Source organism: Alosa pseudoharengus, unplaced genomic scaffold (genome assembly GCF_046254945.1).
Source record: "Alosa pseudoharengus isolate Yale_2024_CS ecotype anadromous, Long Island Sound unplaced genomic scaffold, YU_APseudo_1.1 YU_APseudo_1.1_scf_18, whole genome shotgun sequence".
In the NCBI taxonomy this organism is placed as follows: Eukaryota; Metazoa; Chordata; class Actinopteri; order Clupeiformes; family Clupeidae; genus Alosa; species Alosa pseudoharengus.
In genome coordinates this window covers 35,761,693-35,784,301 of record NW_027468650.1, presented here as the reverse complement: position 1 = coordinate 35,784,301, position 22,609 = coordinate 35,761,693, and the positions used below count along the sequence as shown (strand labels likewise).

At 40.2% G+C, this 22,609-nt stretch overlaps 1 protein-coding gene and 1 long non-coding RNA gene across 3 annotated transcripts in view; one reads left to right on the top strand and one right to left on the bottom strand.

The window, feature by feature from the left end:
* Positions 1–22,609, top strand: part of ly86 (lymphocyte antigen 86) — an 80,687-nt gene that overhangs the window by 22,384 nt on the left and 35,694 nt on the right. For both annotated transcript variants that reach the window (XM_076291088.1, XM_076291087.1), the window contains exons 3-4: positions 2,245–2,373; positions 2,779–2,828. In XM_076291088.1, the coding sequence (XP_076147203.1) occupies positions 2,245–2,373; positions 2,779–2,828 (179 nt within the window). The remainder of the gene's footprint in view (positions 1–2,244; positions 2,374–2,778; positions 2,829–22,609) is intronic.
* Positions 12,540–17,560, bottom strand: LOC143131783 (uncharacterized). The gene is made up of 3 exons (XR_012988212.1): positions 17,544–17,560; positions 13,760–13,814; positions 12,540–12,570 (listed from the first exon to the last, which is right to left on the bottom strand). It is a non-coding gene; the product is annotated as an uncharacterized LOC143131783 (long non-coding RNA).

The following is a 22,609-nucleotide window of genomic DNA, read 5'->3' as shown; positions in this document are numbered from 1 at the left end:
AGTTCAGCAACGAAGCAAAGCATCTCGTTTAGGACGACTACTGTGGTGGTTTAGAGCTTTCACACAGATATGCTATTTATGTTTGAGCAGACATAGAAATGTATTGTAGCTGTGGTAGTCAAGTGTCTTTAACCTAACGAATGCTTTTAGACTGGGCGCATAGTAACTTTGATGGACAAGGGATATGCCAAACGAACACTGGAGGTTCCGTACCCTTGCTGTGTCCATTATTAGGTATGACCAGAGCCCGTTCACGGAGAGCCGGATCACTCCCTATTAACTCCATTGTACCTGCAATCTACTGCAGTTCCGCTAGGGGCGATCACGAATAAGTACAAAAACAATGGGGGTCTATGGAGCAAGACGGTGTCTCTTTCACCTGGTTGTCGTTGAAAAATCGAAGATTGGATTGTGGTTTCTGCAAGATCAATATGGATTATAGGTCAAAAGTTGAATGAACGAGTACTTACGTCCTTTCGATTTCTTACAGGTTGGGTCGTTGTTGCCCACAACACACTAGCTTTCTGCTAATGAATGACGTCTTTTTAGAACAAATAAGTGACTCAAAAAATATAATACTCAGCGGTGTGTACTTTCTCTGCCCCTTCTTTTGCATGCAACATTCAAATTTCTGGGCAAAAAATTATATCCCGAGAAAAGTGGATTTGAGGGGTACAGCTCTATAGACCTCCATTCATTTTGCACTTATTCGTGAGCGCCCTCATCTGGAACCAGAACAGGAACTGCAACCAGTTCCTCCCGTTTTGTTCTAAGTGCACTAACTAACATCAGTTCAGTCGTAACAACTGCTACTTTTTAACAACTGTTACAGTGCGAGCTGCATCCACACCATAGACAGTAAAAGAGTACATTCACACGGTATTTCCATACGGGAGACTGTTACTCCGGGGGCATAGGGTCTATGCTCCCGGCGGTATTAGTTCATAGATTTACTATCGGGTTTAACCATTGATTTAGCGCATCCATACTGGAAACTGGTAGCCTACTCCTGAGCCTTAGGGGTCTATGACTCGGGTTGTATAGGTTGAATTAGATTTGCTATAACTCTGTACTTAGTACACTTACACTGTGGGCTTTTAGCAGACTCTTAAAGTATCTGTGATACCCTCAGACCTAAGCTTTAAGTACTACATTAATTCCCAGAAGGTAATAATCTTAAAAAGGGCTCCTCACTCCTCAGTGTTTGCTGTGGTCACCTTTGTTTGCTCAGCTTGTAGTGCACCTTACTGTACCTTGGCTCAGGCCATTTTTTGCTGTGCTGTAAATCATACATTTCCCTTTCTTTTTTTTTTCTTTTGTGTCCTGTGTGCCACTATTTATTGTGAGGAGACCCCGTCCTGGTTGATCTTTGTGGATGCTCTTTGTAAACTTGAAGCCTATGTTGAGTGCCCTACCAAACTGTCATCATTGCTTTTTAAAGACTATGTATACAGAACTTTTTCGGATATTGAACTAGTACATTTTGAATGTTTTTGTAATGTGACAAACTTGACAATTTGGAAAATAAATATATTTTTGTATCAGTCTCAACTCGTTTCCTGTGTGCTTTGGTAATTCTTAGCTGGTCACGCATATATATTAAGTCACCATAGTAGTACCATTTAGTACCAGTTTTAAGTTGACTAAAGACATTTGTAGTGAATTAAATGCAGTGTGTAATAATAATAATAATAATAATACCTTCGACTTATATAGCACCTTTCATGGTACCCAAGGTCGCTTTACAACACATGGATGGTGGGACCTCACTAGTAACCACCACCAATGTGTAGCACCCACCTGGGTGATGCACGGCAGCCATTATGCGCCAGAACGCTCACCACACACCAGCTTGAGGTGGGGGGTATCCATTGGCTCTTGTATTGAGGGAGCAATTAGCATAAAGGATTGTATCATCTGCATAAAGGTGTACACTCTGGGCCAAAGCTTCCGAAAACAGCGCGGCATTCAAAGTGTTAAGCTGGTAAGCTGTTTTTTTCAGCCGGGCAGATATGGTGTTCTGCCCATCCTCCAGTTTTGACAATTTTGAGCAAAACGTATTTTGAAAACAATCAATGGTATTATCTTAATATTCTGGCAAGTTTAAAATATTATGATGGTCGACAGTGCATGGGCCAGAAGTGGTGGTCCGATATCTGGAAGCCTGCTGACTATCTGGGTTTTGCTCACAATTTGGTCCTCAGGGAAATCACAATAAGTCTGTTGTATTGCTGTGTTCTTTAGAGCACTCCACTGAGGAGTTGTACCTGTCGTTGGATCTACTTCATGGTGACCAAAAACTTCTGCACTATGATGAATCCCTGTGTTTGCACCACCTCCCGCGCTTTCCCTTCTGTGGGCGAAAGAAGGGAGGTAAGATTCTAGAATGGATGTGATGAAAAGCTACAACATGTGTCAAGTACTATAACCCCTTTCAAATATGATTAAGGCCCTACGTTTGCAATGTTGGCTATACTGATCAGACTCCTCAAACACATTTAACTTCCTTACTTTACTGCAGCATATTATCTTCCACTGTTTTACACTTGACAATGAAAGCAATGTATCCTAGGTAAATGTGGTATTTGAGTCCTACATCATGTGGTATATTGTCTAACACCAAGTAAACACTCTGAGAAATGCTATTTGTCATGCTTCTCTATAAAACTCTGTTTAAAATTAAATGATTCTGTTAAAGATTAACTAGCTGCACAACTTTTATATATATATATATATATATAATATATATATATATATATATTATTTTTTATTCTACAGAGCTAATTAATCATGACTGGCCTTTGAAGATCAAGTTGATACCTTTTAAGGTAGGTTTGCATGTATACTGATATATATATCAATAGAGTTGGGGTTAGATTTTTACTGATTACTTTTATTAGGGGTCCAAGATGATAAGAGGGTGAATGGTCATATTGGTTTATCGACAAAATTAGAGTAATTAATTGTGACAAATTTATTTGTAATGTAATGTTTTAGGGTACTGCTTTAAATGTGCTGTGTGTATGTTTCAGCACCAGTCATATGTGTACAGTTGGCTACCTCCAAACAAAGTGGGGCAGCATTTCACCAGAACAATTATTTAGGCTACTAATTGCAGCAATGACATGTTTCAAGATTGTGAACAGTTACTCAATTGATTACAACTTGATTACAACCTTGCATTGTCCTCAAAAATAAAGTAAATAATAGCAAGAGAGTCGGATTCTGGCCATGGCTTCAACATTCGGCATAAGAACAGCTTAAAGACCATCTTAAATCTAGGGCTGTGTTCAGTTGTGACTCTATAGACAGTTGCTTATTAAAAGTCAACAAATCATGAAACTTGATCCACTTAAGCAACACCAAAGAGTTTTTTGTACCTTAAAATCCAAAATCGTTTTAGTGGTTTATCAACTCGTAACAGGGTGAACGGCACTTCTGCATTTGCTTCGCGAGCCTCTATCAGCTATAACCGCACTATGCAAGTTTGCCAGATCGGGTAGCGGATCTGTAGTTCGATGGAATGAGACATAAGAAACTACACATTTGACTTGCTTCTGATGTCGCAATACATCATACTTTCATAATATCATGCAACATACTATACCTTGTCTGTGGACATTGTTATTTCCAGAGCCAGTGCTGGATAAACAAACAGCATGCGTGCGACAGAGGAAAAGTGCTTTGGTGTTGCTTTAATCACACTCTGTGGACACATGATGTGCTCTACCCTCCCTTAACTTCTAAGTACCCTTGAGCAAGGCATCTAACCCCTAACTGCTCCCTGTGTGTGTGTGTGTGTGAGCTATACTCACAGATCACTGAAATGCAGAAAAATTCCCATGTGTGGAACACCTGGCTATACTAAAACACTGCTCACCATAACACATTGTGTGCAATAGAGCTGCAGTGCCGCCCACAGCCAAAATGCGGTTAGGTGCCGGAATTAAGATTCCCATTCATTTGTCCCATTGACGTTTTGGAAAAATCCGTATCTAAAGAGTTTCACAGCACGTCTTAGGCTAACCAGCTACGGCATAACTCATAAGCATACAACATATCATTTCGAGTGAAAAAACGAAGAGAAAATCCAAAAAAAGTCAAAGGTACAAGACTGTGTACATATTTTCATTTCCGAACGAAGGAACTACTCATCCCATAAACCACCACGCCTCACTGAACTAGATGTACCGCAGAGCGGTACAAAATATGACCGCCGCCCAGTCCAGCACATTTTTTCCACAAAAATAAATCACGCTGAAAGGCCTATATGATTCTAACTGTCTCACTAAATTGCATTATCCACACTCAATTCTCACTGGTATCTGCTAGACAACAAGTACCAAAACATCATTTTATACAACCCCACCTCCATCTTGCCTGTTCATAATTCTGAGAAATTCTTGAATTGTGTGCATGTGTGCATGTACATGTTTATGTTATGTGTGTGGGTGTGTGTGTATGTGTGTGTTTGTGTGTGTGTGTGTGTGTGTGTGCGTGCTTGTGTGTGTGCCTGCGTATGTGCCTGTGCATGCAAGGGTACATATGTCTACTGTGTGAGTATGTGTCATACGTATGATTACTGTAGATGTATGTGTGTGTGTGTGTATCTGTTTGTGCACATGAGTGCACATGAAATGGGTTAACATGACCCCTGGAGGCAAACATACGGAAAAAAATGGTCATCCTAGGCCCTACAGTTCTCAAGATATTCACAGAGAACTGTGTCTGCCCTACCCTCCTTTCGGGGGGTCCAGTCCAGCGGGGGGGCTAACAGATCAAAACGAAAAACGACGATTCCATGCTATCCATGTGGGGTTACATGCCCACCAAGCTTTGTGTAGCCCGGTCTTTCAGTGTCCCGGGAATCCCTGTTGGTGTACGTCACTAAATGTACACATAAATTATTTTATTGTAAAGCCCCCCATGAACGAAAGTAAACAAAACTTGGCATGCATTCGGAGGGTGTCATAATGATCCTACACTTATATTTTCGTGCAGTTTTGACCTTGTCAGCCAGAGATATTGTGATGAAAACACCAGATTTTTTGCTTTTTAATTTTTAACTAGGTGGCGCTATACATGAAATAAGTGGTAATGGGATGGGTTGACATGCCCCCTTAAGACCAACATACATAAAAAAGGTGGACCTCCTAGGCCCTACGGTTCTCGAGATATTCACAGAAAACTGTCTCCGGCCACCTACAGGCCAGTTGGTGTATAGTAACATAAATTAATTTATTGTGTGACCCCCCATGAACGGAATTCCACAAAACTTGGCGTGCATACAGAGGGTGTCATAATGATCCTACACTTCCAATTTCATGCAGTTTTGAGTATGTTAGGTCACAGATACCTGCGATTACAACACCTCATTTTTACTTTTTTGTGTTTAACTAGGTGGCGCTATACATGAAATGAGTGGTTATGTAATGGGTTGACATGGCCCCTTGAGATCAACATACAAAAAAAATGGTCCTCCTAAACCCTACGGTTCTCGAGATATTCACAGAAAACTGTGTCTGCCCTACCCTCCTTTCGGGGGGTCCAGTCCAGCGGGGGGGCTACAGATCAAAATGAAAAACGATGGTTCCATGCTATCCATGTGGGGTTACATGCCCACCAAGTTTCGTGTACCCCGGTCTTTCAGTGTCCCGGGAATCATTGACGGAAATTTGGGCATGCGAAAAAGAAAAAAAAAATAATAATAATTCGCTGCGCGGCGGTCATAATAATATAAGCAAGGATGAAACCGCGCGAATATTGCCATTTGAACACCACCGACAGCACGCGAACCCTTTCCTCCAAACAGTGATTTTTATATAGTGAATGTGCAGTTAATCGAAGTTATTTCAGGAGTATTCGTGTAAATAATAGTGTTTTGATATTGAATTTTATATTTATCATCGTGTATTTTATATTGTGTGTGTGTGTGAAAGCGGTTAACGTTAACGTTAGCAACATGGTGCAGTGCTTTGTACCTGACTGTCATCCTATGCTGTACTGCTCAGTCGGGCTGATGCATGGACCGGCGCATGGTCTGCTCTTGGACCACCATATTCAGTTTATTAATTTGCCGTGAATCATTACACAAAATGTTCATTAAATGCACGAAGAAGTATTCCTAGGTTAATGATTGATATAAACATACAGTATGAAGGCTACAATAGCCTAGCTAATGTTATCTAGCAGCGCGTTACCAATCTCCCTGCTTAACTTGCCACAACTTGAGACTGTAGGTCTTTTCCCTCATGCTGGCCCTTACAAAACCCACAAGCTGACTCTCGGACACACAACAGTCAATAATGTGACCCGATTTAAAGTGGCTTTCACCCCTTTGGACATTCACTAAAACATACTTCATACCTGTGTTGCAGCATGTAGGCTAATGTTAGCTGCATTATGTAATGACATACAATGTCGGCTACCTGAAAAGTTTGAGTGTTTAAAATAACATTTACAGTAGTCTATTTGATAGTGTATTGGCCCTGACTAAGTTTGTGTGATGTATAAACCACAATCCTTGTTGATACAGGTACCAATATTTGTCAAGAAAGTTTTTAATCACATCATACACAAGATTTTCGCCATAGGCAGTAAAAGACTCCACCATCTTTGTCAATAATTTTCGTTGAGAAAGTTTCAATCTATGACCATAACGGCCTTTCCACCAATCAGAGGCATCACTGTGGGATTGTTCAGGATTGTGGGTAATGAATTACTTATCCAAGAGATTGCGATTAAAAGACATTTATCTCAAAACAAGGTTAGTGCCCCATTAACTTTTGCCGTCTATATGAGCATATACAATCACTTAGTACAGCCGTAGCTGGTTTTAAGTCTACCACACGCATGTTAAGTTTTTATGGCTTATACCGCAATTGTCAATGGAGAAATTGCATTGAATTTTTACTTCCGGCATCGGCTGTGGGCGGGACTGTGATGCTCTATTGCATCAACTGCTAAAATGGTGTAATCTTACTTACAACACCATAGACTGTATATAGGGAGGGAAAGTGAAAACCAGCGCCCCAAGTGGTTGCGTTCCTATCGAAGAGCAGCTCCAATGTTAAGTCCCATAGACCTATTCTAAAAAAAATATTGTGAAGCCAAATCAGCAATGTTATCCACCAAAAATATTTTTCAGTGTCTATACAGTAATAAATCTGTGAAATGTGAAACTGTGAAAATGTCAGACCCTATTTTGCATTATTTAAAAAAATTGCTCCTTTTGTTTCATAAACAAATTACCAGGGCATGTCATTTCGCCGCTACAAAACGCTATTTTTATACCTCTTCTACAGTTCCAAACAACATTACACTTACGTGGTAGTGAGTAGAGGGGTCCCTAAAGCCAAACCGAAGTATCCCGAGTCCAGAATGAATTTCATCAAGCCAGTACCTTTCCGGAAATGTTGCTGCTGCAGCTGGCATCTTTAGGGGAAAGTCCGTAGGAGTCGATTGCCGAGTGTGGAGTAACACGCTCTGGAAATTCACAATTTCGTCGGCGTTTTTAAAAAAAAAAAAAAAAACATAGTCCAGTATTTCTTTCAAAATTGAAATGAAGTTGAATGCAACAGCAAACCCTAGCTTTCTAACAGGTTGGAATTTTGAAATGTCACGTGACGTGATGTCGTGCAACGACGTGATGCAATCGACTTTCCCCAAACCCATTCTAATCTAGCGTTCATGGGCTTCGGAAAAACCTTTCTCCGAGTGAAAACATCATCATTCCGCGTCATTCACGTCACTTAATGTGTGAGTCAGAGGTCGGAAACTGGGGCTAGATTTTGCTAACAGAGTTGCCCAGTTAGGGACTCGTCATCACTTTTGTCGTCACGTTGTAGTTCGTTTGTAGTCCATGTGGCCTTTCATGTCCAACAGTTTTAATGTGAACTTGGGAATTTGCCCTTTTTATCACTTGAAAAGCTGCATATCTTTCTTTCACGAGCATCTTACACTATATTTTAAGCAAATACAGTTGTTTGTTTAGGATTAGTGAGTGTATGTTTTACCCTTTGTTGTGGCATCCGTGTTTGTCACACATTCGATGGCAAAGCACTTGAACACTTGCTGTCGGAAAAACAAAGTAGCCATGGGGGCGGTCCTTGTCATTCCGAGGTGCTCTGAATGCACCCTTAGTCCTTACTCAAATACCCCCCTCAAACGTTAACAACTAAATCAGCGGTTCCCAAACTTTTCCCCCCGCGTACCACCGCCTACATTCCGACTCGGCTCGCGTACCCCCACCATCCGACACATAAACACATAAAAACGTAACGCATTCTATAACACCCGCCCCCCCACGCGTTGACAATATTTGTCCGTTTCCCGGTTTTAGGTGTGTGCATTTAGTCAGTTAAAAAGTTATGAAAATTAGCCTGCATAGTAGCCTAACTACATCCACATACAACATCTTATCTTATAATAGGCCTACAACAATGCATGACAAGGATGTATTCGTTTGGACAACATTAGGCTATACAGCCTAGAAAGGCTAAACAGGCTACATTTAGTTTGTTAAATGTAAAGCCTAGCTTAATGTTACCTTTCTTGCCCATCTGAAATAACTCCTAGCTTTGCTCCTTCCCTCCTTTCTGTTTTTGTTTTTTTCAAAAACCTGTTATATCCGCGAAACTTTCCCCCCACGGACCATCCAACGCATTCAAAAGTAACGCATTCTATTAGCTATTCCAGGCGTCATGTTTATTAATAAGCTGCCCTTTTTTTGATGAACACATACAGAGTCCATATCATTATGACCTGAACAAAATGTATTTATTCATGAATTAATTACAAAAGATTAAACATTTTCATTTTATACCTGTCCGCCATAGCCCTTTTCATCTCGCGTACCCCCTAGAAGCAGCTCGCGTACCACCGGGGGTACGCGTACCACAGTTTGGGAATCCCTGAACTAAATCAAGCAAAATCTAGAAAGCAATGTCATTTGTTTTATTTACTCCATATGAACAAGAACCGAGAAAACCAAACAATCACGATTAAACAAGTGCAGGGTGTAGGCTGCCGCCATATCAGATCAGAGCGCTATGTGCGTAGCGCGCGCACACACAAGCACGTACACAGCCTGCCGCATTAGGCCTACAACGTTACATTAATTATATTTATGGCGATAACAATAACAATATTTTTTTATTTCTCTTTTCTGGTTTACTATCTTTAACAATTTCAATGGGAAGGGTGGGCATGCTTCCGTGAACATAGCAAGTTAATTCTAGGAGGAATGCTGCATACGGCGACACGGAGATTTTCCTCCACGATGCTGAGCCGACATGTATTTTGAGATGTCGTTTCATTTTGACAGGTTTTAAGCTCTCATTCGCCAGAAGATAGCCACAAATCACACATTGTGGGTGGTCGAGGTTATCTTTAACTTGGCAAGTGAATCCATATTTCAGAAATTCTTTCTGATAAAGCCGACGCGCCTTTTTTATTCTCACCGGCCTGTAGACTTGTCCCATCTGAGGATCACGGAGGAGAAGACGCACTGGTAGATGGCACTTCCGAGCTTTTGTTACATTTTTTAAGCAGCCACCTGTCCATTTTGGCTAGTAGGCTACCTATGTCTTTTGTTTTGTTTTACTTAAAATAGCGGGAACAAGTTGGGTTTGCGTAGTGGAGCAGAAAGTTACATTGTTTCTATCAGCGGACCAGTAGCCCATAGGCTGAACCAGATCTCGTTGAAAGACGAAAACATTTCTCTCTCTTCTCTTAACTGCGTGTAAATAAGAAAAAGGCCAATATTATTTTCCTTTGTTTCACCTAATAATAATTTCAGACTGAATACAGAAAATAATTGGCGACCCCACGGAAGTTTTTGGCGACCCCATTTGGGGTCGCGACCCCTAGTTTAAGAATCACTGAAATAGACCACTGTAAATGTTAGTTTAAAGCTACCTTGTGTAAGAACTTCTCCCATCTAGCGGTGAAATTCTATATGACAACCAACTGAATATTACTTTCTAGCCCCTCCCATTCCGAGCGCATTTTAACTCCTACGGTGGCCGTTTCATGCCAAGGTTAACATGGCTTCCAGTACTACGACTTCGTCCAGTGTTCCTTCCAGTGATGAGGTTACTTTAGAAAACAATTACAGGTTGCATTTAGTTATATAGCCAGTAAACATGTTGGGTATGACCTCTATGTAAAGCGAATAGCCTAATAGTTTTACGTTTTCGTTATTTTGGTAGGCTACTATTTCATTGCTAGCATCAGCTATCAAGTTCCCAAACGAATGCATGCTAATGTCAGTATCAGTGCTATCGTTATTCTGTATGTGCGAGATTAATAGTGTAAAGGCAATGTTTACAGCGTAGCCTACTATTTTTCTCAGTGAGCAGAGTCAGAGATCAGTCGATGCAACAGAGGTGCAAGGGAAAGATAAAGGAAGAGGGAAAGGTAAAGAAAAGCCAAGAGCCGGTGGCAGAGGATCGTTGAGACCTCCTAGGCAAAGAAAAAGTAAGACTCCAAAGATGACGAGGAGAGAGTGGAAGAACTTCAAAGACAAAGGAGAGAAGCAACGGAGGTTTGTGTTTTTAATATATTTCTCTGAACAGTATCAATGTCAATGACACCGAAATTAGCTCGGAAGCTGCACCAGGCACGTTCGTTTGCGTTGCGTCTGCTGCCACTACACCAGAAAAAAAATAGACCATTCTTCTAAAATTTATTTTACGCGTTGTGAACGGAACGCTTCAGTTACGCGCTTGGTGTAGCTTCCCTGCCTGTTTGTATCTCCATTGTTTATATGTAGCAATTTCTAGCTGTTGCCAGTCAACTGCATGATGCGAGTTGTCTGCCAGTGAAATCACGACACATAATTACGTTATGGTCTATAGAAAATGTTACACAACATTTTCACCTTTTCATTGTCCATACACATAGTATTCATCATTTTGTGTGAACACTTGAAAAATGACACTAAACAAGCCTATCTGATCTTATTTCTTGTGTCTTATTTCTTCAGAGACTTGTGGATGGAATGAGCCTGCAAGAGCACAGGAACCTAACCACACAGTTGCTAGTGAGGCAGCCAGGTCTGGTGTTTGATGCATCAGTGCAGACATGTCATCCCCCCACCTGTGCCAGGGATGCCTTGGTGTACATACTGCAGAGACATGCCAACTGATCAGGAGAGAAAATGCTGTGGACAAAACCCTGCCACCTGTGTGAGCCTTCTGCCTCACTACACACAGCACTGCCTAGATGAAGGTTTTCTCCAGATTCACAGGCAGTACATCACAGCATTAGGCCATGTAAGAGAGCCAGCTGATGACAATAGAGTTCAGATATGCTACCTACAGACATTTCATTTTCTGGCAGCATGGGTCTCTAGGACAGGGTAATAGAAGAGTGATCCCAAGCTGTGTGTGTAGGATAAGGGATAAATTCCCTGACCCTCAGGGACATCTCTGGAATTTATATCACCTTCCTATAATGTTGTAATGTTGTGTTATTGTAAATAGTTTTGTATTAGTGTTCTTGTACTGCCTGTTCCTTTTAAAACTGTATTTAATTTATTTTACACCGGTACATCGCTATATTTTGCTTTCATGAAAATAAAAACTTTTAGAATTGATAAGAGACTGTTCATGCTGTACCTCTTATACATTACATCCACAAACGTATAATTATGACCGCCGCGCAGGTTTAGTCAGATTTTTTTTTTTTTCGCATGCCCAAATTTCCGTCAATGATTCCCGGGACACTGAAAGACCGGGGTACACGAAACTTGGTGGGCATGTAACCCCACATAGATAGCATGGAACCATCGTTTTTCATTTTGATCTGTAGCCCCCCCCGCTGGACTGGACCCCCCGAAAGGAAAGTAGGGCAGACACAGTTCTCTGTGAATATCTTGAGAACTGTAGGGCCTAGGATGACCATTTTTTTCCGTATGTTTGCCTCCAGGGGTCATGTTAACCCATTTCATGTGCACACGTGCACAAACAGACACACACACACACATACATTCACAGTAATCATACGTATGACACATACTCACACAGTAGACATATGTATGCTTGCATGCACAGACACATACGCAGGCACACACACAAGCACGCACACACACACCCACACACATAACATAAACGTAACACAAACAATCAAGAATTTCTCAGAAAAGATGGAGGTGGGGTTGTATAAAATGAATTTTACATGTGAAATCTATGAACTAATCATGTTTTGGTACTTGTTGTCTAGCAGATACCAGTGAGAATTGAGTGTGGATAATGCAATTTAGTGAGACAGTTAGAATCATATAGGCCTTTCAGCGTGATTTCTTTTTGTGGAAAAAATGTGCTGGACTGGGCGGCGGTCATATTTTGTACCGCTCTGCGGTACATCTAGCTAAAAAAGGAGTTGTGGTAATTTACCATTTTGAAACACCAAATGACAGTAACATGGTCAACAATGTTATTTGCAATATATTTATTTACAGAAATTAACAAATTATGGTATTTACACATGAACCCTTCCTTTTTGTATGGTGCCTTTGAAGCAACATGGGCCATCATTCTAAATTTGCAGTCTCCTGGAAAGCTGATCCTGTGGAAGACATGCAGTGTCGTTAGACATACACACCATTTTATATAGTTCAACATATTGTTACTAATCTGTATAGTGCTATTTTGCCTAGACTGAGTTACAGGCAAGGTAACAATGAAGGCATGCACATGCATCACATAACAAGACCATTGAATTTCGTCCACATCCTCCTCCACGATGCTCATGTCATGTAGGCTTTGTAAAAAATATATATAAATGCTTATATCATGAAAATATACAATAGAGAATGTCATGTAGGGTTAGGGTATAGACATTATGACCATTGATGGGTTACCTTGTAGCGGACCGCTCCATATTCTTTATAATAAAAATGTATATATTACTTTAGGCTTATCCAACCCGGTTGCTTAAGCACTAATTAGGTTAACGTCACGCAGTCAGCTGACGATAAAAGGCTGCTTGGCCTAACCTGCGGGAGGAGAGCGCTAATTACAGGAAGCTCTATCGGAGAGAGTAGTTACCGAGGGCTTGTGAGACATGGCGGGAGCATTTTAAACAGAGCATTCACACTGGATAGTTAAACAGAACATTCACACTGGATAGTTAAACAGAACATTCATACTGGATGTAGTACAATTGGATTCCTTGGATACCCTTGTGGATTAATCCCTTTGAGGAATTACTATGAAGCAGCACGGATCCTGAGCAAAATAGGACCGGCTCAAACTACTTCGTGTTGCGCACGACGGAATGGATCGGCAGCATGGCAAGATGTTTTCCTTTTTCTTGTCGAGGTGTTGCGAAGATCCCTGGTTCAAGTCGTAGGCCTACTCTGCAGTTCCCCTGGCTAGTCTCCCGCTGGTAACAACACTCATCTCCGAGTTCACGTTTCCCTTCCGCCAGTATACAACTAATTCAAAGTATTCCACAACTCACTTTCCTTCAGTGACTCACTCTTTCATACGTTCCCTTTTTGTTAAATAGCATTTTATTTTCCATTGTATAGAGGGATATTGATTATGTGTATGAATATTTGTTTGTTTTAATTTAAACTATCACAATATATGATTTGAAATTTATAAAACCTGTTTGTGTTGTTTGATTTATGTGATAGTTTCGCTGTAAAGGTGGCTACATTTGAATTGGCAGCCAAATACTGCCTGGCACCCCAGAGACAATTTGATCTCTAAATTTAAAATAAAAAGATTCAGATTAGTCACGTTACAACCTCTGTTCAAGGTTCTCAATTTCAGGGGCATCTGCAATTGCACCAAGATGCTCATCTGAAATGAATAAGCAGAGCGTTTCACAACATATAACAATACATAAAATGGTAAACACCAAGTTATTAAAAATATACTTTCAGTTATTATCAAACAACAATCACATAGAATCAACAATTGTTTTCATGCAGTGACTGACCTGTCTGTCCCACTAGAAATGCTGGACACTTCTGGGGCCTCATTTATAACGCGTTCTTACGCACAGATTTGATCTTAGAGCGTGCGTACGCTCAAATCCATGCCAACGCTCAGATTTATAAAAACCGTCTTTGACGTGAAAAAGTGCTTATCTCCACGTCAGGTTCAAACTTGACGTACGACCATTTCCTTGTGGTAATGCCTGGGTACTGCAAGTAATCTGAGGTCCAAGTGCGATGCATTTTCAAAATTCCAAGACCAACGATCTCATGACTTTCTTTTCCATATGCATGATCAATATCAGAAGATTTTTAAAGACGTTTTTGGACGCAGCTTAATGTTTCATGGTTTGGCATAAAACTGCTAATGAGAACTATAGCCCACTTAAGAAAGTGAAAAGACGTATAGCTTACTTATTTCACAATATCTAAAAAAAAAAAAAACACCTACGATAGAATAATTGAAACATTCTTACAGGTGATCTAGTATATTTAGTGTTCTCACCAATCTAATATTGACCATCATATGTCCAATTGCCCTTGTTTAGGAGAGGAAGGCATTCAAAAAGGCATTCGAACAGTTTGATTAATGTTGGAGGTTATTGTGCAGTATTGGGAATATAGGATAGTATTTGATCATACAGTTTGGAATGTTAAAAGTGAATAAACTTTTTTGAGAGGTGGATAAACTCTAATAAGAGGTGGGTAGGCCTAAACTCTATTTCTGAAATTTCAGAGGTGGATAAACTGCGTTTACTCGCGTTTAGCCTCCACTACATCCTAATTTGCGCTCATAGGCCTATTCCCAGCTTTGTAACAGAAAGGTAATATTTGACTGTAAGCTATACAATGATATTTTATATCATATATAGCCTACACAACCAAGGGACGGAAGTTATCCTCTGAAAGCAGGGCATCTTCATATGTAGTGTTGCTTCGGAGTTGCGTAAAGAGGTGCAGAGCGCGCACCTGTTTGCTTTTTTTGACTGGCAGTGCCCAAGATCAGATGACAATATGTGAGTTGAATAATGTAGGATAAAATATAAAGGTAAGCCTAAAGCAAACAATAAAGGACAATGTTTAAGGCATTGGACATTATTTAAAAGAAAATGATAGCAAAGATATGCAGAATGAATGAAAAATGACCGGCGAACTAGGCTACTTTTTCAGCAAAAACATAGCCTACCCTAAAAGAAACGTTAAGCCTACATGACATATCACGCTTATAATTTAGTCCTCTGTTTTGTAGGCTAAATCAGCATATTACCCTGGGTCATATTGGAAACAGTAGCCTACTGTACCATAATGTACAGGAGTATATAGGCCTAGAGGTCTTTCCTTCATAAGCTAGGCCTACCCATTTTTTTTCTACAAAGTAGGCCTAAACATACGAAATGTTGATTTATTCACATTACTGCAAGCAAAAGGAATGAAAGCGAGCAGAGGACAATGGACATGGATGCATACGATCTCTTTCCAGAAAGCTTTGCTGGAAAAAACATAATTAGTTAAACTATTCGAACTGACGCATATAGGCTAGGCCTATACAATGTTTTCAATATCTAATTTTACATAAGCTACAGCTTCTAGGCCATTGATTTAATTTAAACATATGCTAATGAAATTGATGAGGGGGTGTTTACCAGGCGGAGACCTAAAACCATTCGGCTGCGCACAAGTTGACGTTCATTTGTGATTTATAATGGGCACATCTGGAAGGGTGGCGTACGCACGTTTTTTTGTGCGTACGATCATTTCAGAAATGATCTAAGATCAAATGAAGGATGGTTTCTACGCAACCCTTTTTATAAATGAGGCCCCTGGAGTAGTTTATACTAGAGGGCTTTCCCTTCATTGGTGTTGATGTGACTGCTCTCAGTTCTCCCTCATAGCTGGACAAAAAAAGAGCAGTACATGTTAGAATGTCTCACTTTAACCACAAACAAAGTACATTCATTTTATGACTGTGAGGAAAGATGTATTTTGGTAGTTGCATTGATTAAAGTTCAATCAAAGCAGTTCTGTCTGTATTTTATTGTTCTGCATGATAATGACTTAGACCCTCAATGATCAGTCTCAATGGGCTGGCTGGTCTAATTGCTCCATTCACAAGTGTAATGGACTAGGCTAGTCTACCCTTCCCCCATTCTGAGGTGTAGGCTACACTCATATGATGAAAAACTTTCAGACAATTTAGGCCCTGTCCACACGTACGAAACCGATCTTTTTTTCCTCCGTCTTCCCTGAAACCGCATCAAGAATATTTGCGTCCAAACGGATCCATCTCAACACGACTCAACACGTTACTTCATTCCCCAGGCCTATAGGTGGCACTGTTTCTTTACAGAAATTCACCAAAATTTGCGCTTTACAAACAGACAGAATAGGCTACGACCAAATGGCTAGTGCAAGGAAACCAGAATTGTTTGTGTGGACTGATGGTGAACTGTCAACTGTAGTCAACTGTAAAACTAATAAACTTTATTTTACGGTTTGTGAAGGGTGCAGTCCCGTCCTTTATTTGGCTAATGCAGGTAGGCCTACTAATCACCTTTACTTTCTTTGGTTGTAGGATAGTCCATGATTCACATTAGATTCACCGCAATTAGGCTACTAAACGCAAGGCTTACCCAAGTTCTAGGCTATTCTGTTGCACATTTATACTATTGCTATAAAACCCTCGTTAGTAACAGTCAATACTTTTGCCTGCATCAAATCGCGCATTCGTATTCAGTGTGCTACCATCGGCTTAACGTGAGTTCTAAGCGTCTTTGTATGCTTATATCTGATTTCACTCGACTGTGAATGCATGTATATATGTTGTAAGCCGTGTAAAATAAATGAATGACACTGGCACTACGCACAAATTAATGTAGCCTAAACTTACACCGCACTTTCCTAATAACTTAAGTTCTCTCGCGTCACTGACCAGTTGTGATATTTATCTTATGGAGTGTAATCGTAGGTAATGTCATGTATGAAAACTAGGCAATACTATAAGTGCAAGTCCAGGGCAGCTGAGGTGTGGCAATGACATCATCGATACGCAAGCAGGATGTGCGGTTTCGCTGTCTAAACGAATTCAAACGGGCTACGGTTTCAGATTTCTCCACTCTGGGACCAGGTTTCAGAAAGGTGCAGTTTCGGGCAGTGCGTTTACAGGATTCGTTTGGACGCTCGGCCAAGACGAAGCAAAACCTCTGCGTTTAACCTAAAAAGCGTCTCCGTGTGGACGGGCCCTTAGTAATTAGTTGGCTACGTCTACAATTAATAAGACTACAGGACAGGCCTCAGGATGTGAACGTCACCCTTGGAATTGGCTACCCTAGCATTATCAGATTAGGATACATTTAGGCTACAAAGCAAAAGCAAAGAAAAATAACTACAATGTACAGTGCCCTTTGCCTGTGATCCGTCATAGCAGATTTATTTTACAACGTAGACTAGACAATCCTTTTTCATCGACGTGAGGAAAAGTATCCCAGATGTCATTCTAGCGTTATGGACAACCATGCTATAGTAAGCCAAGCAACTATAAAACTTCGAATTTACACCATAGACTGTATATGTTTACACGAATAGGCCGAATTACCTGTCGAGGAGAAAGCAGGCAACTTCGGCGTCCCTTTTAAAATCCTTGCTCCTCACGAGCTCTTTCCATCTTAGAAAAGCCACTCCAATATTGACTTTGGTCTGTTGTTTTTCCGGTCGCGTTGGCGTTTTAATTCTCTTTTTTGCTTCCTTGGCGACTCCTTTTCATGTCCTCGAGAATAAATGTAATCCTCCATCTTCATCCAGGAATGTCCCTCGTTGGCGAATGTATTTCAAAGATGGAGGCGCAACATGGATTCAGCCCAAGGGGGCAGGTGAATTCCCAGAAGTAGAAGAATCGACGTAGGCTGGAGGGACCACCTCTCTGCTAACTCCCATAGAAGTCCATTCATTGTAGGATTTTTTTGAAATACCATAACTTCATATAACATATATCCTGTGCCGATATTGTAGCTTCTGTGTAATCCACATAAACACTACAAAGGCAAAACAGACTCCACTACCTCGTCCGTAACGTTGGTTACCCGTAAGAAGAACGGTTAGCTTGTTCGGTTGGAGGGAAGCTAGCTTTGACGTAATCTCTCTTTCGCGCCGTAGGGAGATAACCGTATTGTTTGGATAAGAAGCTCAGTCCACCTTACTGTCTGACGGTAACTCATAAGCAAAACCTAGCATACACGACCGTATGTTAAGGTAAAGCATTACACAGAGGGAACCTAATAATAATAAAAAAGTAAATCTAATTTTTTTTAAAAAGGGCACTAATCATTTCAGAGGTTTTCGATGGATTGACCGTAGGTCGGAAAAGTGGAAAGAAGATTAGCTTCAAGGCTATAACTTTGTTTTGTTTTAGCATGACTGTTTTTGAAGATGATCATGTGTGGTAGCTTCAACATTAACTCGACTTGGTGAGGATGATAATACATAAATAAATGTTTAACTTTGATGACTTTGAAGGCGAAGGAAGTGTGAGAAGAATTTCTGTGTATCTATCATATGAGTTACAAGATTCAGTTCGATGGCTAACGTCACGAAGTTAAGTGTGAGTCTGCGCAGTACTACGCAGTACCAACTGAAAAATCGTTCTATTTGACTCAGTGCCCTCCCATTGAAAACGACGGAGTCTGTTCGTCCATTTCTTTTACTGTCTATGATTCAGCCATTCGCGCGTATGTATTTGGAATAGCAGATTCTACACTTACGACAATACTTTGATTAGTAGGTGGAAATAATTACACATGAATGAGCACATATTTTTGAAAGAACAAATGGGTTTTTGCTAAGAATTAACTCAAAAAAGTACACAATGTAGCTTTAAACACTCAAACTTTTCAGGTAGCCGACAGGCTAACCTTTAGCATTTCCGACACTGTATGTCATTACATAATGCAGCTAACATTAGCCTACATGCTGCAACACAGGTATGAAATATATTATGTTTTAGTGAGTGTCCAAAGGGGTGAAAGCAACTTTAAATCGGGTCATTGACTGTTGTGTGTCCGAGAGTCAGTTTGTGGGTTTTGTAAGGGCCAGCATGAGGGACAAGACCTACAAAGTTAGGAGGTTGGTAACGTTAATGCTGCTAGCAGTGCTAGTTAACATTAGCTAGGCTACTGTAGCCAATCAATCATTAACCTAGGAATACTTTGCGCATTTAATGAACATTTTGTGTAATAATTCACGGCAAATTAATAAACTGAATATGGTGGTCCAAGAGCAGACCATGCACCAGTCCATGCATCAGCCCAACTGAGCATTGATGACAGCATAGGATGAGTCAGGTAACATTACAAAGCACTGCCGTTAACGTTAACCGCTTTCACACACACACGATATAAAATACATGATGATAAATATAAAATTCAATATCAAAACACTATTATTTACACGATTACTCCTGAAATAACTGCTATTAACTGCATATTCACTATATAAAAATCACTGTTTGGAGGAAAGGGTTCGCGTGCTGTCGCCGGTTGGAAATGGCAAAATAAATCGCGCCGATTTTGCCTATATTATTCAGTGAGGCGCGGTGGTTTATGGGATGAGTAGTTCCTTTGCTCGGAAATGAAAATATGTACACAGTCTTGTACCTTTGACTTTTTTTGGATTTTCTCTTCGTTTTTTTACTCGAAATGATATGTTGTATGCTTATGAGTTATGCCGTAGCTGGTTAGCCTAAGACATGCTGTAAAACTCTTTAGATACAGATTTTTCCAAACGTCAATGGGACAGATGAATGGGAATCTTACATCCGGCACCTAACCGCATTTTGGCTGTGGGCGGGACTGTGCAGCTCTATACAGTCTTTGTCCAACACCGTTCGCAAAAGCCACGCCCCCTAGTTATTGTTACTACGCCCGTCAAACTCAGAACGGAGCTGTCTAGAAATTCAATGGTACAGTAGCTGTAAGACTGTAAAAGTTACAGCACAAGAGGCTCTTTTAGAGAGCCACGGACCTAAATTCATTTACAATCATTTACAATCCGTTAAAAGACTGCAGTATGACATGGAGATACATGTATAAAAACTCATATCTAGCTTTGTTGGGTGACAAACTTAAACGGGAGGCGAGTGTGATTCACTGATATTAATATTAACATTAGCTGTGCTAGATAGATGCATGTGTGTTACAAGGACACTGGGCCATGCATGCATGTTACAAGGACACTGGGCCATGTCATGTAAGGAACATGGTGCTGCCGGAAACATAGCCTACATTGCAGAGCCACTTAATTATTATATGGTGAATAAATGTTACACTACTGTGCACAGCCCACTGATCTATAAAGATCAGTGGCACATCCCCATGCTTCTCTGACGTGATGAAGCTAGTACGTTATTAGCAGCGGTTAGCTAACTATGCTAACAAGTCTCCTCCAAGTGACAATCAACAATGCTGGCAATGCTGTGAACAATTAACATCCTTATTTATCTTACTGACATTGAGTTGATTGTGTGGCTTAATCCACAGATGTGGTGGAGCACTGTTTAGTTATGGTTTGCTAAGGAGTAACCCTTGACTTTAAAATAGTGGAGATCTGGGACGAGAGAATTTAATCTAATTTAACATAATTACAGAAAAACGTAATCAAGATTGAAAGGCATTTTTCTGTGTATCGGTGTTGTGTTAATTCCACATATGTCATTTGACTGTCCTTTTCAACTCACTCAACTCAATATCACTATAAAATCCCATAAAACCGGACAAATATCAAGGCTCCCAATACATTTCTATAGAGCCATAAGGTGAAGTTGACGGGCCATGTCTGCCTGCACGGAGCTACTGGATTGCCATTGGCTCATCTGCGTTCGATGGGCGGGGTTTTGCGAACGGTCAATTGGCAACATTTCAGTGTCAAAATTCCAGTCCTCTTCCGTCTGCTGAAACCATAGACTGTATATATAGAACTGGACAGTGTGCCGTCTGTTAAGAGTGATGCGAGCGTTAGTCCAGAGCCCCCTGGTGGCTGGCTGCAGTACAGTGTGTAACTCCGCCCATCCCCATGTATTTCAATGGCCAAGTAGCCAACTTTCCGTGTCACTTTTCTCACCTAAAACTATTTTTGTATCAACAACTTTTTATTAGAAAAAATAGTTTTCAAGATGCTTCAATACACACAATTTTTCTTTTCTCGCTGAAATTATTTTTTTTTATATTATATTAACAAATCTAAAAAGGGCGTGTTTACACCTATGATTGACAGCTGGCTGGCTGCAGACACGACGCTTTGTCCATTATGTTTTACCGTCTAGGCTGCAGACACTACACGTCATCGCTCACTTATTTTAACGACACCTGATGTCGACACATAATCTAACCTAAATAAGTGTTGCTGTTATTATCATTAGGCTATATCTTATCACAGTCTGACTAAATACATATTGATAGTCATACATTGTGTAGTTGTTTGTAAGAGACATCGTTGTTAGTTGTGACAGATTCTTTGTGAAAAAAAATATGTGCTGTTCTTTCGTAGATGCTAAGTATATTAGCTCATAGCATGCTACATCATGCTAGCATTAGCCAGTTGATAGGTAAAGTAAAAGGGCTCTGCTATATTGATCCGAAGTGACATTAGCCATAGTCACCATCATTTACAGTCCTACTTGTTTCAAATGGTTTAACGTAACCAGTGATTGCCGCCATCATTGTTGCAACTTCATTTCAATACACTTAAGTCACTGGAGAAGGCGATGTTAAGTTTCATTAATGTTAACTCTTGCTTAGTTTTGCGAATGGCAATAAACGCCACCTAGCCTGCTAGGTCGACAACCTCGGTAATATGCCCATTTATGAATCAGCCCGACAAATAACGTTACTTGTGTTTAGTGAACACATTATTGGACCATAGCTTAACGTGAGGAGGGATTCAACAAATGACAATTTGCTTAGTATGCTCAGAACAGCGGTATCTGAAAATGCATTAAGGTGTTGTTACCTGCGATTGCACTGCTGGAGAAGCATTTTGCATTGGTATGATTTGATCAGGTCTTGCCAGTGATGTGTAAATCCTCCCGTAGACGTACATCATTTCAAAATAATACGTCTAAATTGAAAACTGTGACAACTCATTGATAGGCTCTCTCAATATGTCTGTAATCGTATGCCTCTACCACAGGCTTGCTAGTCTTTCACCAGAGAGGGTGCTCCATTATAAATCAAAAATGTAATATTGCAGCCTTCATGTCAGCTGTAAAAATATGAGAACATGGACCTACTACATCAGGATACTCTGTAAACATTTTACACATAATCAGAAAGCTACTTTGCTGTTCAGTGAGGGATGTGCTAAAGTGGTACTACGTTTAAAGAAACATTTTTATTCTTTGTTTCAAGTGCATAAGAAAATACCACATTATGATGATGGTTATGGTTACCCTTACATATACAAAACAATATAATACTTAAAATCAATCAATAGCCTAATGAAATAAACAATGAAAATGAGGGGGGAAAGCAATAATAAATAATAATGCCCATTCAATCAATAATATAACAAAAACATGGTAAGACTACATTAAGGAGAATATCAATAACTAGAAAAGCATTTCCTGAAGGAAATACAGTGCATGAAAATGCAAAAATATGAGGTAAAATATCA